Source organism: Muscardinus avellanarius (genome assembly GCF_963383645.1).
Source record: "Muscardinus avellanarius genome assembly, chromosome: 3".
In the NCBI taxonomy this organism is placed as follows: Eukaryota; Metazoa; Chordata; class Mammalia; order Rodentia; family Gliridae; genus Muscardinus; species Muscardinus avellanarius.
Window position 1 is genome coordinate 117,157,617 of NC_137788.1, and position 12,665 is coordinate 117,170,281.

The 12,665-nt window shown below is 49.7% G+C and overlaps 1 protein-coding gene across 1 annotated transcript in view; it reads right to left on the bottom strand.

The window, feature by feature from the left end:
• TUFT1 (tuftelin 1) overlaps positions 1-9,384 on the bottom strand; it is a gene marked incomplete at both ends in the record, with an annotated part of 47,054 nt that extends 37,670 nt beyond the window's left edge. The window contains one exon of the mRNA XM_080691151.1: positions 9,325-9,384. Coding sequence (XP_080547277.1) covers positions 9,325-9,384 — 60 coding nt within the window. The remainder of the gene's footprint in view (positions 1-9,324) is intronic.
• Positions 9,385-12,665: the final 3,281 nt, after the last annotated feature.

Sequence of the window (12,665 nt, forward strand, 5' to 3'; positions counted from 1 at the left end):
AAGGTCTGAAAGCTAGCCTTAGCAATTTAGAAATAGTAAGACCCTGTTTCCAAATTAAAAAAAAAATAAACTGGGGGTATAGCTTAGAGGTAGAATGCCTCTGGGTTCAATGCCCAGCACCACAAAAATAAAATTAAAATATAATAAAATAGGGTTGAAGTGTAGCTTGGAGGCAGAATGCCTCTAGGTTCAATACCCAATACCACCCACAAAATAATAATAATAATAATAATAATAATAATAATAATAATAAATAAAAAAATAGGGCTAGGGGTGTAGTTCAGAGGAAACACCTTTAGGCTCAATCCCCAGTACCACCACCACCATAAACAAAAGCCCCCAAAAGTGTCTGGCAGGGGGACTCCCAGGGACTCTGAAGAAGGATGAAAAGCAGAACCTTCTTCTCTAGGGAAAAGCTGGGCTAATCACAAGGCAAGCAGCCTCTAACCTCATAAACACTCCTGGGGAGAAGCCCAGCTACCTCCAAATTACAGACAGCCTCTCGCCCTGTTCAAACACGTCCCTGGGGGTGACTCACTCCTCAGAGCAGGAGGGGTGAACAGGAGCGGAGGACTTGGAGGACTTGGAGATCAGAGCTCGGGAGCAGCTCAGATAGGAGATAAACAGGAGGCCCCAGGGAGATAAACAGGACGCCCGCCCCGGGGGTTCTCACACCCCAGGAAAAGGATCCTTGGGAAAAGCCCCACTCCCTATACAGGCTCTGCAAAGGTTCTTCTGTGTGTGTGTGTGTGTGTGTGTGTGTGTGTGTGTGTGGTGCTGGGGATGGAACCCAGGGGCATTCTAACTCCCAGCTACACCTCCAGCCCGATTTTTAATTTTTTAATTTTTAATTGGAAACAGGGTCTTGCTAGGGTTGATGAGTCTCACTACTTGATGAAGTTGGCCTCAAACCTGTGATCCTCCTGTCTCAGCCTCCCAGGTACTGGGGTTATAGGCATGCGCCACCCTACCCGGCTGGAAATCAGCATTCTTTACATTTTCACTGTACCTGTACCCCACTGATCTAATACTCTGTCTCTTGACCTTGTGCCCTCTCCAGCCTCAAACATACAGGGCAGAACAAGCTGCTGCAAAAGCAGCCACCTCAGTTTACCCATCTGGGAAGTGGGGATTGCCATCCCTCACAAGAACCAGGAAGAGCAAAGCCCTGGAAGCCACCAAAGAGGGCCCGATTCACAGCTGGGCGCCCACCCGACCCAGGAGTGGACTCCCGGCCCACCTGCTTATCTGGTCCTAGCTCGGTCTTCTGCAGCCTTCTCTGGGCCAGAGAGGGCCCTTTGTTAACTGGGACACAAAAACCACTCCCTTTCTTTCTCAGATTACCCAACAAAACCAGTGTGGGCTTTTTTTCTGACTACCTGCACGGAGGCCTGGGCTGGACAAAGCTCTCCGCAGCGGCCCCAGTGACTGGGAGGTGAGGAGAAGAGAAGAGATCGCACCCGGGCATTTCTTCTCATTGCCTGAGCCTCCCCTGGCAGTGATCAAGTGGCTGTGCAGAGGGAGGCCCTTCCTCGACCCAGCTCTGCAGACGCCCTGTGGCAGAGCCAGCTCTCCAGGACACCTGCCCAGGGCCCAGCTTGGAATGAAGGGGTAAGTTCCCGAGGCTCCTCCGTCAAAGGGCAGGCGGAAGCACTCTACTTCTGCAATCTCAGAAAACTTACTTTGTGATGGGATGTGTGTGTGTGTGTGGGGGGGTGTGCTAGGGACTAAACCCAAGAGCATTCTACCTCTGAGCTACACCCCAGTCCTTTTTTTTGTTTTGTTTTCTCTTTTGTGGTGCAGGGTATGGAATCCAGAGGCTTTCCACCTTCGGGCTATACTCCCAGACCTATTTTATTTGGAAACAGGGTCTAAGTTGCTAAGAGCCTCACTAAGTAGCTGAGGCTGGCTTCGAACCTGTTACGGTGAAATATGTTCGGTGTGAAGGGAGAAATAATTCCCCCAACACAACCACACAAAGATAAAAAAAAAAGCGTGGGTTCTTGTCCTGAGCTAAGGATAAATATACATAACTCGGACACTTGCTGAACATTTTAAAGAAGTTATTAAAAAGATAGAAATATAGAAAATAGTTAAAGCCCCAGCCCCATGCCATTCAGAAATGGCATGGGGGGGGCAATTTGAAGAATACACCCAAAGTCCCTGCATGCTGGGACTTTGAGTGTCCCAGCATCAGGTCCTTTGAGTGTTCTTATCCTGACAAAGTCTGCCGCAGGTCCTTTGATATGTAGATCTGCTGCCCTATCTGCTCTGAGGCTGGGGGGCAGCCCTGTCTCCAGCACAGACCTCCACACCTTTTGCTACCCTCCCAAGATGTGTTAAGTTGCTTCTCCAGGATCTGGGATTTCCTCCCATCCTTGAGGCAGTTTGTCTCTCTTTAGAAATGTAAAGAGGCCCTTTTCCCTGGCACTCCGGGTTTTCTTTACTTCTCCTTAGAAATGTAAAAAGGCCCTTTTCCCTGACACTCCTGGCTTTCTTTACTACCAAGATATATTTTTTAAATTGGAAGTCTTTCCCAATACTGGTACAGAACCTGCACAATCCTCCTATCTCAGCCTCCCAAGTACTGGGATTACAAGTGTGCGTCACCACGCCCAGCTCACCCCAGCCCTTTTTATTTTATTTTATTTTTTAAATGTTAAAACAGAGTCTCTTGAGCCAGTCATGGTGGCACACATACTAATCCCATTATTTGGGAGGCTGAGACAGGAGAATTGTGGCTCACGGACAGCCTCAGCTACTTAGTGAGGCCCTTTGCAACTCAGTGAGACCTGGTTTCAAAATAAAGAATAAAAAATAGGGCTGGGTGTGTAGCTGCGAGTGTAGCTCAGAGGTAGAATGCCCCTGGGTTCCATCCCCAGTACTGAGAAGAAAAAAAACAGTGTCTCTCTAGGATACTGAGGTCTCCCTAAATTGCTGAGGCTGGCCTTGAACCTGTGATCCTCCTGTCTCAGCCTCCCAAGTATTGGGATTACCTGCATGTACCACCACGCCCAGCTACTTTGTGATTTTGGCTTTGTGCCCAGATTCCAGGAAACCATTTCCCTTTTATTCCTTCATCCAGGCATCCCCACCCTACCCCATCCCAGGTTCTCTTCCTGCCCCTCCCGCCTGGTTTAAGTCTGGGCCGCCAGTGGTGTTGGCACATTCTTCTTCCCGCATCTAAACCTGCCCACCCCAGGAAAAAAGGTATTTCCCAAGCCTCTGCACTGTGACCCACAGAGGCACGTACCATAATTACCAGCAGGCCAGGAGGCCTGTCCCACTTGATCTGAGCACATCTGTCTGGAACCGAAACCATCTACGTGCACACCCCCTCCACCCTGCAGAAATCCCAGCAATGCTGGTGCCAAATGACTGACGATTAGGTAACCTCCTCTCCCCATCCGCCCCACCCTCCACAGGCAAAAGCCCAGCATTCCTCAAATTCCTGGCAGGCTTGGTGCTGGAATGGGCTGCAGGAATGGGCTGCAGAAATCCCACGGGGCCCGAAATTAAGAACCTGGCAAAGGACACGGGAGATGGATTGGTGTGAACGGAAATGTAAGGGCTGAGGCCGGCCAGCCTCGCAGCTCTAGGAGACAGTCACCAAACTTGAAAGGTCTCTCCTCCCAGGACTTTCTTCCCCACCCTGGTGTCGCACATCACACATCCAGGACCTCCACCGTCTGTGTGCGGTACTGGGGATAGGACCCAGGGGCATTCTACCTCTGAGCTACACCCCAGGCCTACTTTTTAGTCTTTATTTTGAAAGAGGGTCTCACTGAGTTGCAAAGGGCCTCACTAAGTAGCTGAGGTGGGCTGCAAACCTTACTCTTTTTAAAAGTGTCTCAGAACTCTAAAAAAAAAATAGAGCTGGGTGTGGTGGCGCATGCTTGTAATCCCTGCGCTTGGGAGGCGGAGACAGGAGGATTGCACTGGTTCGAAGCCAGCCACGCTGGCTTAAGAGATCCTATTTCCAAATAAAAGTATAAAAATAGGTCTGGGAGTGTAGCCCGGAGGTAGAAGGGCTTCCAGAAACCCCAGTACCACAAAAAAAAAAAAAAAAAAAACATTCTGGCCTGCAACTCCACTCTCAGGTGTTTCTCTCCAAGAAGAATAAAAATACATGTGCACACTGGCAAATCTCACTGCCACGGACAGGCCAAGGAGCAGCGGTTAGGGGTAGGATATAGAAGAGAACCTCAAGAGCTGTGTGCATGGTTGTTTTGGTAGTGGTTGGTGGTGGTGGTGGTGCTGGTGGTGTTGTTGTTGTTGTTGGTGGTGGTGGTGGTGGTATGTGTGTGTGTATAACTGGGAACTGAATTCAGGAGTATCCTACTTCCAAGCTACACCATCACACCCTCAGCCCTTTTCATTTATTTATTTTGGTGCTGGAGATCAAACCCAGGGGCATTCTACCTCTGTGCTACACCCCCAGCCCTACTGTAGTTTTTACTTTGAAACATGGCTTCACTAAGTTGCGCAGGCTGGCCTTGAACCTGCGATCCTCCTGTCTCAGCCTGCCAAGTGCTGGGATTACAGGCAGCTCACACATATATGTTGTGCCAGTAATTGGGAATGGCCTAGGAAGATTTGAGAAAGCTCTGATTATTAATATATTTCAAAAATAATTGTGTCAAGATGGCGGCAGACCTGGAGAGAGAAAGGCTTGGCTTTGGTCAGGAAGCAAACAGCTATTGAAACTTTGATTGACTTAGCTACATGTAATTAGCAAGTCAATAGGAGAGAAGAACTAGGCCTTTCTCTAAAGACAGATCTACATGATTGGATGAGCTAAGATGGTAAGAGGGGTCGACCTTCATGAAAGGAGACACCTTGTCACACCTTACTGAGGGAGGTACCTTACAGGGACGTTCACTAGTCAGAGTCTTGCACACAAGATAGAGGTCATGGGTATAAAAGGTTGAGTCCACGTGTGATCCCTTTGGTGTATTCATTTTGAGTCACCCCTCCATGCCAGTCTGGTATGGAGCTGTTCCTGTTCTCTGTATTTCCATCTTTTAATAAACTTCTTTAAATCTTCAGCAACTGTCCAAGCTATGCATATTTATTCTTAGCTTAGGACAAGAACCCGCGGTTTATTTGTTTTTGGTCGTTTGGGGTTTTTGTTATGGGTTGGGGGAAAGTGTGTCCCGGACCCTAGCAGGGGTTCCCGGGGAACAGTTTCCCAAACCATATTCTCCCAATTCATAGCATATGTTTGCACTCTGAATCTCACTATGATGTACAATTGCATATACTAATAAAAGTATACACTGAAGAAAGCTTACACTATACTTCACGGCAGGGTTTTCTTTTTTTTTTTGCAGTATTAGGGGTGGAACCCAGGGGCATTCTACCGCCGAGCTACACCCCCAGCCCTATTTTTTTATTCTTTATTTTGAAACAGGGTTTCACTGAGTTGCAAAGGGCCTCACTGCCGCGAACCTGTATCTTTCTGTCTCAGCCTCCCGAATGCTGGGATTACAAGCGTGCGCCACCACGCCCGGCTACAGCAGGGCTTTTCACAAGAGTCAAAAAGTAGAAATGACCAGCATGCGCCTTCAATGTGGATGAACCTTAAAAACAGCATGCTGACTGAAAGAAGACAGTCACAAAGGACCATCTACTCCATGATGACGTCCTGTGCAATGTCCAGAACAGCTAAAGCCATAGAGACAGGGAGCGGCCCTCAAGGGGAAGCGGGGAATGACTGCTAATCTGGTGGAATGTCTTTATGAAGTAAAGAGAATCTTCTAAAATACGTTTATGGATGATGACACAACTCTGTAAATGCACTGAAAACCAATGAATTGTGTACTTTATTTATTTAATTTATTTATTTATTTTTGGTGATACTGGGGGTGGAACCCAGAGGCTTTCTACTTCCAGGCTATACTCCCAGACCCATTTTATATTTTATTTGGAAACAAGGTCTCACTAAGTTGCTAAGAGCCTCGCTAAGTAGCTGAGGCTGGCTTCGAACCTGTGCGACCCTCCTGTCTCAGCCTCCCAAGCGCGGGGATTACAAGTATGCGCCACCACGCCCGGCTTGAATTGTGTACTTTAAATAGGTGAATTGTAAACCGGGCATGGTGGCTCACACTTATAACCCCAGTACTTGAGAGGCTGAGACAGGAGGATTGCAGGTTCCTGGCCAGCCTCAGCTACTTAGTGAGACCACTGCAACATAGTAAGACTCTTTCAAAATAAAGAATAAAAAGCTGGGCGTGGTGGCGCATGCTTGTAATCCCAGTACTTGGGAGGCTGAGACAGGAGGATTGCAGGTTCAAAGCCAGCCTCAGCAGCTTAGTGAGGCTCTCGGCAACTTAGTGAGACCCTGTTTCCAAATAAAGTATAAAAATAGATCTGGGGGTATAGCTCGGAGGTAGAAAGCCCCTGGGTTCCACCCCCAGTACCAAAAAAAAAAAAAAGGACTAGGCGTTATCGCTTCGAGGTAGATTGTCTCTGGGTTCGATCCCTAGTACTGCAAAAGAAAAAAGAAAAAAAAAATTAAAAAGAGCTGAGGGGTGCAGTTCTGAGGTAGGACACCTCTGGGTTTAATCCCTAATAGGAATATACAAAATACAGAAGGAAGGCGGGGAGGAAGAGAGGGAGGGAGGGGAAGGGGGCCCAGAGAGGGACGCTAACACAGAAACTCACACCAGCACCCCATGAAGACCAGTGCCTCCTGAGTCAGGACGAGGCACAGTCAGTCGGGGTCTTCACCCCGAGTCTATCCACAGCCCCTCTCACCCTGGGGACCCTCCACTGGCAGATGGACCAGGATCATCCGGAAAGCAGCACAGAATAAATAATAAATACACGTCGACATCACGCGAAGGCACAAACCTTGACCAAGCTCCAGGTGTCCCCTCCATCCCTTGGCCAGGCTGCTCGGAGGAGGTGAACAGCCCAGCCCAGGCCAGCCACAGAGACGATGGCTGCCACTGAGCACCTGCCATGCTTAACGCTCCACAGCGGAAAACAAGTGTGCGCCACCACGCCCAGCATTGGTCTCCAGTTTTGGGTTTTTTTTTTTTTTTTTTTTTTGGTGGTACTGGGGGTGGAACCCAGAGGCTTTCTATCTCTGGGCTATACTCCCAGACCTTTTTTTATATTTTATTTGGAAACAGGGTCTCACTAAGTTGCTGAGAGCCTCACTAAGTAGCTGAGGCTGGCTTCGAACCTGTGCGATCCTCCTTTCTCAGCCTCCCAAGCGCTGAGATTACAAGCCTGCGCCACCACGCCCGGCTGGTCTCCAGTTTTGAAAAACACTGGCTTCTTGTACCTGCCGCATTTATGTGCAACAATCAAAACAGTCCAGAGACTGAATTAACCACATTTTCGTGCCCATGTATGAAACACACAGACACAAGCCTGGAAGGTGAGGCCAACAAGAGTTCCAGCATCCTAACTTCCACTAGAGTCCACCGCCTACCCCAGAGAAAATACCTGTTCATTTCTGCACCCACTATGCACACACTGAGCCCTTGTTCGCTGGTATGAGCACATGACGGATTACTAGGGACGTCCAGAGTCATAAATTCTAACTGCAAGCTGGCTCAGAAAAAAGGAATCTCGGACAATGCCTGTCTCCTGACAGATTGTTTACCATCACCTCCCCTTCCTTAACAGACCGAGGATGTCTCCAAGGTCACACTGGGCAATGGTTATTTCATTCCCAGCTTTGGTGTAAAATGAGTCTTATATTCAGCCTAGAAAAAGGAAAATGTATAGTCCCCCCTTGTTCTAGAGGTCTCTGGTTAGCTTCAGATAGAACTATGGCTGGAGACTGAGTTCCTTCTATTCTCCTACCTATTCTTAGCAAACAAGAAGTGAAAACATCAAGAGGGTGACAATTCGTTCTCCACATTGCCAATGTCATGATCTTAGACTTCTTTCTGGATCTTTCAAACAAAAAGAAACCCAAACACCCCTCTCCTTTATTTTATACCTCTCCCCCCTACCTCAACCATTCCAAAACAGCAAGAGCAGGCCTTGGGACCAGACACAATAGGGGATGGGTTTTTTTCCATCTCTTCAACATCCCATAGCGAGGGCTGGGGGTCTGGGGTTGGCTCTAGCAAGACTTGTAATGTGGCAGAAACACTCATAAGCCTGGACGGAAACAGCACAGGGTCGTGAACAGAATTAAAAGATCATTGGTACTCTGAACTTTGAATGGGCACCTATTCTAAAAATATTATTTGGAGACGCGCCCTGAGCTCTACCTCGGGGGCATGCTGAGACAGGCAGAGAGAGGGGTAAGGGAATCAGATGGGGAGGGGGAGATACAACCCCCCATCCTCTTGGCTTCCCTTTCGCTCTCACTACATCTTAGAAATCGACAAGAGTGCACCACCTCTATGCGGGGTTAGCCTCTCCAGCAAAGCCTAGAAATACTGAGCTATAAATTATCCCCCTTTGCCTCTGGAGAAGAAAAATCCTCTGGTCAGCCGGGGTGGGGTGGGGTACGGGGCTCGAGAGCGAGGGGAGCGGGGCAGACAGGTTTGCACTGGAGACCGCCCCCTCCCTCCCCAGCCTTCGCCGGGTCCAGAAGCCCTCGCGGGAGTCCCTTCCCTTCGCAGCCCAGGTCCTGCATCCCCTTCATCCACTTGACCTGGGCTTGGCTGCTGGAGACAAGCCAAACCGACACACCGGCCCAGGAAGCTATCAGTTGGCCGGCTGGGGGAGGGGAGCAGGAGAATACAAGAACGGAGATGACCGCCAGGTGGAAAGCTCTGTCCCTCTTGACGAAAGGTAAAGTCCCTAGCCAATCTCGGAGTAATCTGAGCCCACCGCTCCCCACCCTCCATTCCGAGCCCTAGCATTTCACCTTCTAGACCTTTTTCTTGTCACCGACTCAAAGCGTCACAAAATTCTTGGAAGGGCCTCAGAGGTCACCAGAACCCACAGAAAAGCCCACTCCGCCTCGGCGGGACACGGTGTCCAAAACGGCGCGGGGACCAGACCCTGGAGCTCCTTCTCCTGCAGCCCACTCTAGCCGCCCCGCAGGACGCCTGAGTATTGTGCCCTGTGACCCAAGCGAGGGCCACCGGCGCCCAGACCCAGGCAGAAGCCGCAACGTCCTCCCAGAGGGCAGGGACGCCCCGGCCATGCAGGGCTCAGGTCCTCAGCCCGCGCCCCCCGCCGCCCGCCGCCGGGCAGAGGAAGAAAGGGAGCCCGGCGCCGCCGAGGGCTGGCCGCACCTGGTCCGGCACCAGGTGATGTAAGCGAACTCAGCACGGGGCAAGGGAGGGGCGGAACTGGAAACCCAGGAAACCCAGCGGGGGAGGCGGCCTGGGCGCCTTTTCTTACCACGGTCTGGCCCTCCGGGTGCGCGTCCACCAAGGTAGACCAGTCCCGCGCCCCGTTCATCCTCTTCCCGCGAGGGCAGCGGCGCGGGCCGACCCTCTCCTCAGCCGGCCGGCGCCTATCGGGCGGGCGCGCGCGGATCCGCCCCCTTATATAGGCGCGTCGGGGGCGGGCTGAAGGCAGGCCGCGCCCTAGAACGCTGTCCACCAATGAGCGAGCGAAATCGTAAAGTGGGCGGGTCCAAGAGGCCTCAAGGCACGCCCATCGGCTCTCGCTCAGATTTACACAAAGGCGGGGCTTAGAGGTGATTTGGGGCTGCTTAACTGAGTAGTTTTGTCTAGGGCCTGTGCTTGTACCTAAGTATTTTTCATTCATTAGTCTAGTCTCCTTTTACCTCTTCAAGATCTGTGTTGGCCAGAAAAACTCACCCTACATGTCTCTCTATAGAGGACGAAGAGTTGGAACCTGCACAAACTTCCATATATTCTTCCTTCCCCGTGTATCATGGCCTGTAGGCTTTGTACAGCTGAGTAAATCTTTCCTCTGCAGTAGAAAGACAGGTACCGAGGGCCAGCTCACTCAGACTAGCCTAAGCCAGTCTGGCAGGTGCCCTTCCCTGGCAAGACGCCCAGGCCAACGTCAAAGCCAGCTAGGCTCTGGGTGGGGCTTGTTTTGCAAAAGCTATTATGCCAAAGCTACCCTTATACGGTGTGAAGAGGCGGGACACATTGCCTTAAAAGGAATTCGTATTTTAAAGAAAGTATGAGTCTACACTCCTCCAGTGGTATTTACTCCCCAAGTCTAGGCCGGGATCTTGAGGGCTTAGAAGAAAGAGGGTCCAAACAGGACCCCAAAGTTTCTTCCCAGCCCAACTGCTCTGTGCAGATGCTGTCCCCTGGTCTGAGGTCCACATGGAGAGCAGGCAGGATCCGTCTGGAGGAGGTCCGGCCCACTCTTAAGTAGGAAGCACCCCATATCTGGCAATAGATTATGGCGGATGGCTAGCTCCCTCTCCAAGCCAACACAAGGGCAGGGATGGCAGAAACTTCTCTACCTTGCAGCTAAGGACTGGGTCCTATGCCAGCAGGGAATGGCATGGTGGCACACACCTGTAATCCCAGGACCTGGGAGGCTGAGACAAGAGGATTGAAGGTTCCCAGCCTGCCTTAGCAACTTAGCAAGACTCTGTTTCAAAATTTAAAAATAAAATAGGGTTGAGTGTGAAGTTCACACATAGATGCCCCTGGGTTCCAAACCCCAGTACACACACACACACACACACACACACACACACACAACTGGGAGTAGCTCAGAGGTAGAATGCTCCTGGGCTCAGTCCCCATCACGAAACATAAAAAAAAAAAAAAATAATGGATGAGTGGGGCATAGTGGCTCATGCTTGTAATCCCAATACTTGGCAGATTGAGATTGAGACAGGATTGTGTGTATGCATTGTGTGTGTGCAGTGTGTGTGTGTGTGTGTGTGTGTGTGTGTGTGTGTGCTGGGGTTTCGAAGACAGCCTCAGCAAAATAGTGAGACTCTTATTAACCTAGTGAGACCCTGTTTCAAAATAAAGATGGGAGTCAGCCATGGTGGCGCACACTCATAATCCCAGTATTTGGGAGACTGAGACAGAAGGATTCCGGGTTCGTGGATAGCTCAGCTACTCAGTGAGGCCCTTTGCAACTCAGTGAGACCTTGTTTCAGAGTAAAGAATAAAAAATAGGGCTGGGGGTGTAGCTTGGAGGTAAATGACCCTGAGTTCCATCCCCAGTACTACAAAAAAAATAAAATGAAGTAATAAAATAAGATGGGGCTGGGGCTGGAGGTATAACTCCCAGGTAGAATTCCCCTGGGTTCAATCCCCAGTAAACACACACACACACACACACACACACACACACACACACACACACACACACACAGAGCATGTGCCTGGTAACTGAATGCTAGGAATATCTAATACACAATGGAATAAAACCCAGTTCTGGTCTGTTCCCTTCTATCCTTCAAAGAAGGATTTTTGGTTTGTTTGGTCTTGGTTTTTTTATTTTTTATTTTTTTCTATTCCCAGAAGGTTATTCAGGAGAGAGAAAAAAGTGCTATAAATACTTTCAAGTTTTCTAGGTCCTATGTGATCTATAATAAAGGACACCCAAGAGATGAGGTGAAGAATATACTCCAGCTTCAGCCTTTAAACTATTCGACAGTTAAAACAACTTCAACCTGGGAATGGTCGCAAACGCTTGTAATCCCAGTGCTTGGGAGTCTGACACAGGAGGATCGCAGGTTCACAGCCAGCCTCAGCTACTTAGTGAGGCCTTCCACAACTTTTTTTTTTTTTTTTTTTTTCGGGTCTGGGGCTGGAACCCAGGGGCATTTGACCTCTGAGCTACACCCCCTGCCCTATTTTTTATTCTTTATTTTGAAACCGAGTCTCACTGAGTTGCAGAGGGCCTCACTAAGTAGCTGAAGCTGTCCACGAACCACGATCCTCCAGGTCTCAGCCTCTCAAATGCTGGGATTACAAGCATGTGCCACCACGCCTGGCGCGACAACTTTCGTTTCAAAAATTAAGACAAAAAAATGGGTTGGAGGTGTAGCTTGGAGATAGAATGCCCCTGGGTTCAATCCCCAGTACCACAAAAATAAATAATAAACATAAATAAAACAACTTCACGCCCAACATGGTGATGTACACTTATAATCTCAGTATTTAAGAGGCTGAAAAAGGAGGATTATAGGTTCAAGACCAGCCTCAGAAACTTATTTTGAAACCGGGTCTCACTGAGTTGCAGAGGGCCTCACTAAGTAGCTGAGGCTGTCTGCGAACTGCAATCCTTCAGTCTCAGCCTCTCAAATGCTGGGATTACAAGAGTGTGCCACCATGCCTGGCCAGACCTATTTTTTATTTATTTAATAGGGTCTCACTAAGTTGCAGAGGGCCTCACTAAGTAGCTGAGGCTGTCTGTGAGCCACGAGTCTCCCATCTCAGCCTCCTGAATGCTAGGATTACAAGCATGCGCCACCATACCCGGCTTGATGCACACTTTTAATCCCAGCATTTGGGAGGCTGAGACTGGAGGATCGCGGTTCACGGACAGCTACTTAGTGAGGCCCTCTATAATTTAGTGAGACCCTGTTTCAAAATAAAGAATTGAGCCGGGCGTGGTGGCGCACGCTTGTAATCCCTGCGCTTGGGAGGCAGAGACAGGAGGATCGCGCAGGTTCGAAGCCAGCTGCGCGCGTTGGCTTAGGATACCCTGTTTCCAAATAAAAATGTAAAAATAGGTCTGGGAGTGTAGCCCGGAGGTAGAAGGGCTTCCAGGAACCCTAGTACCAC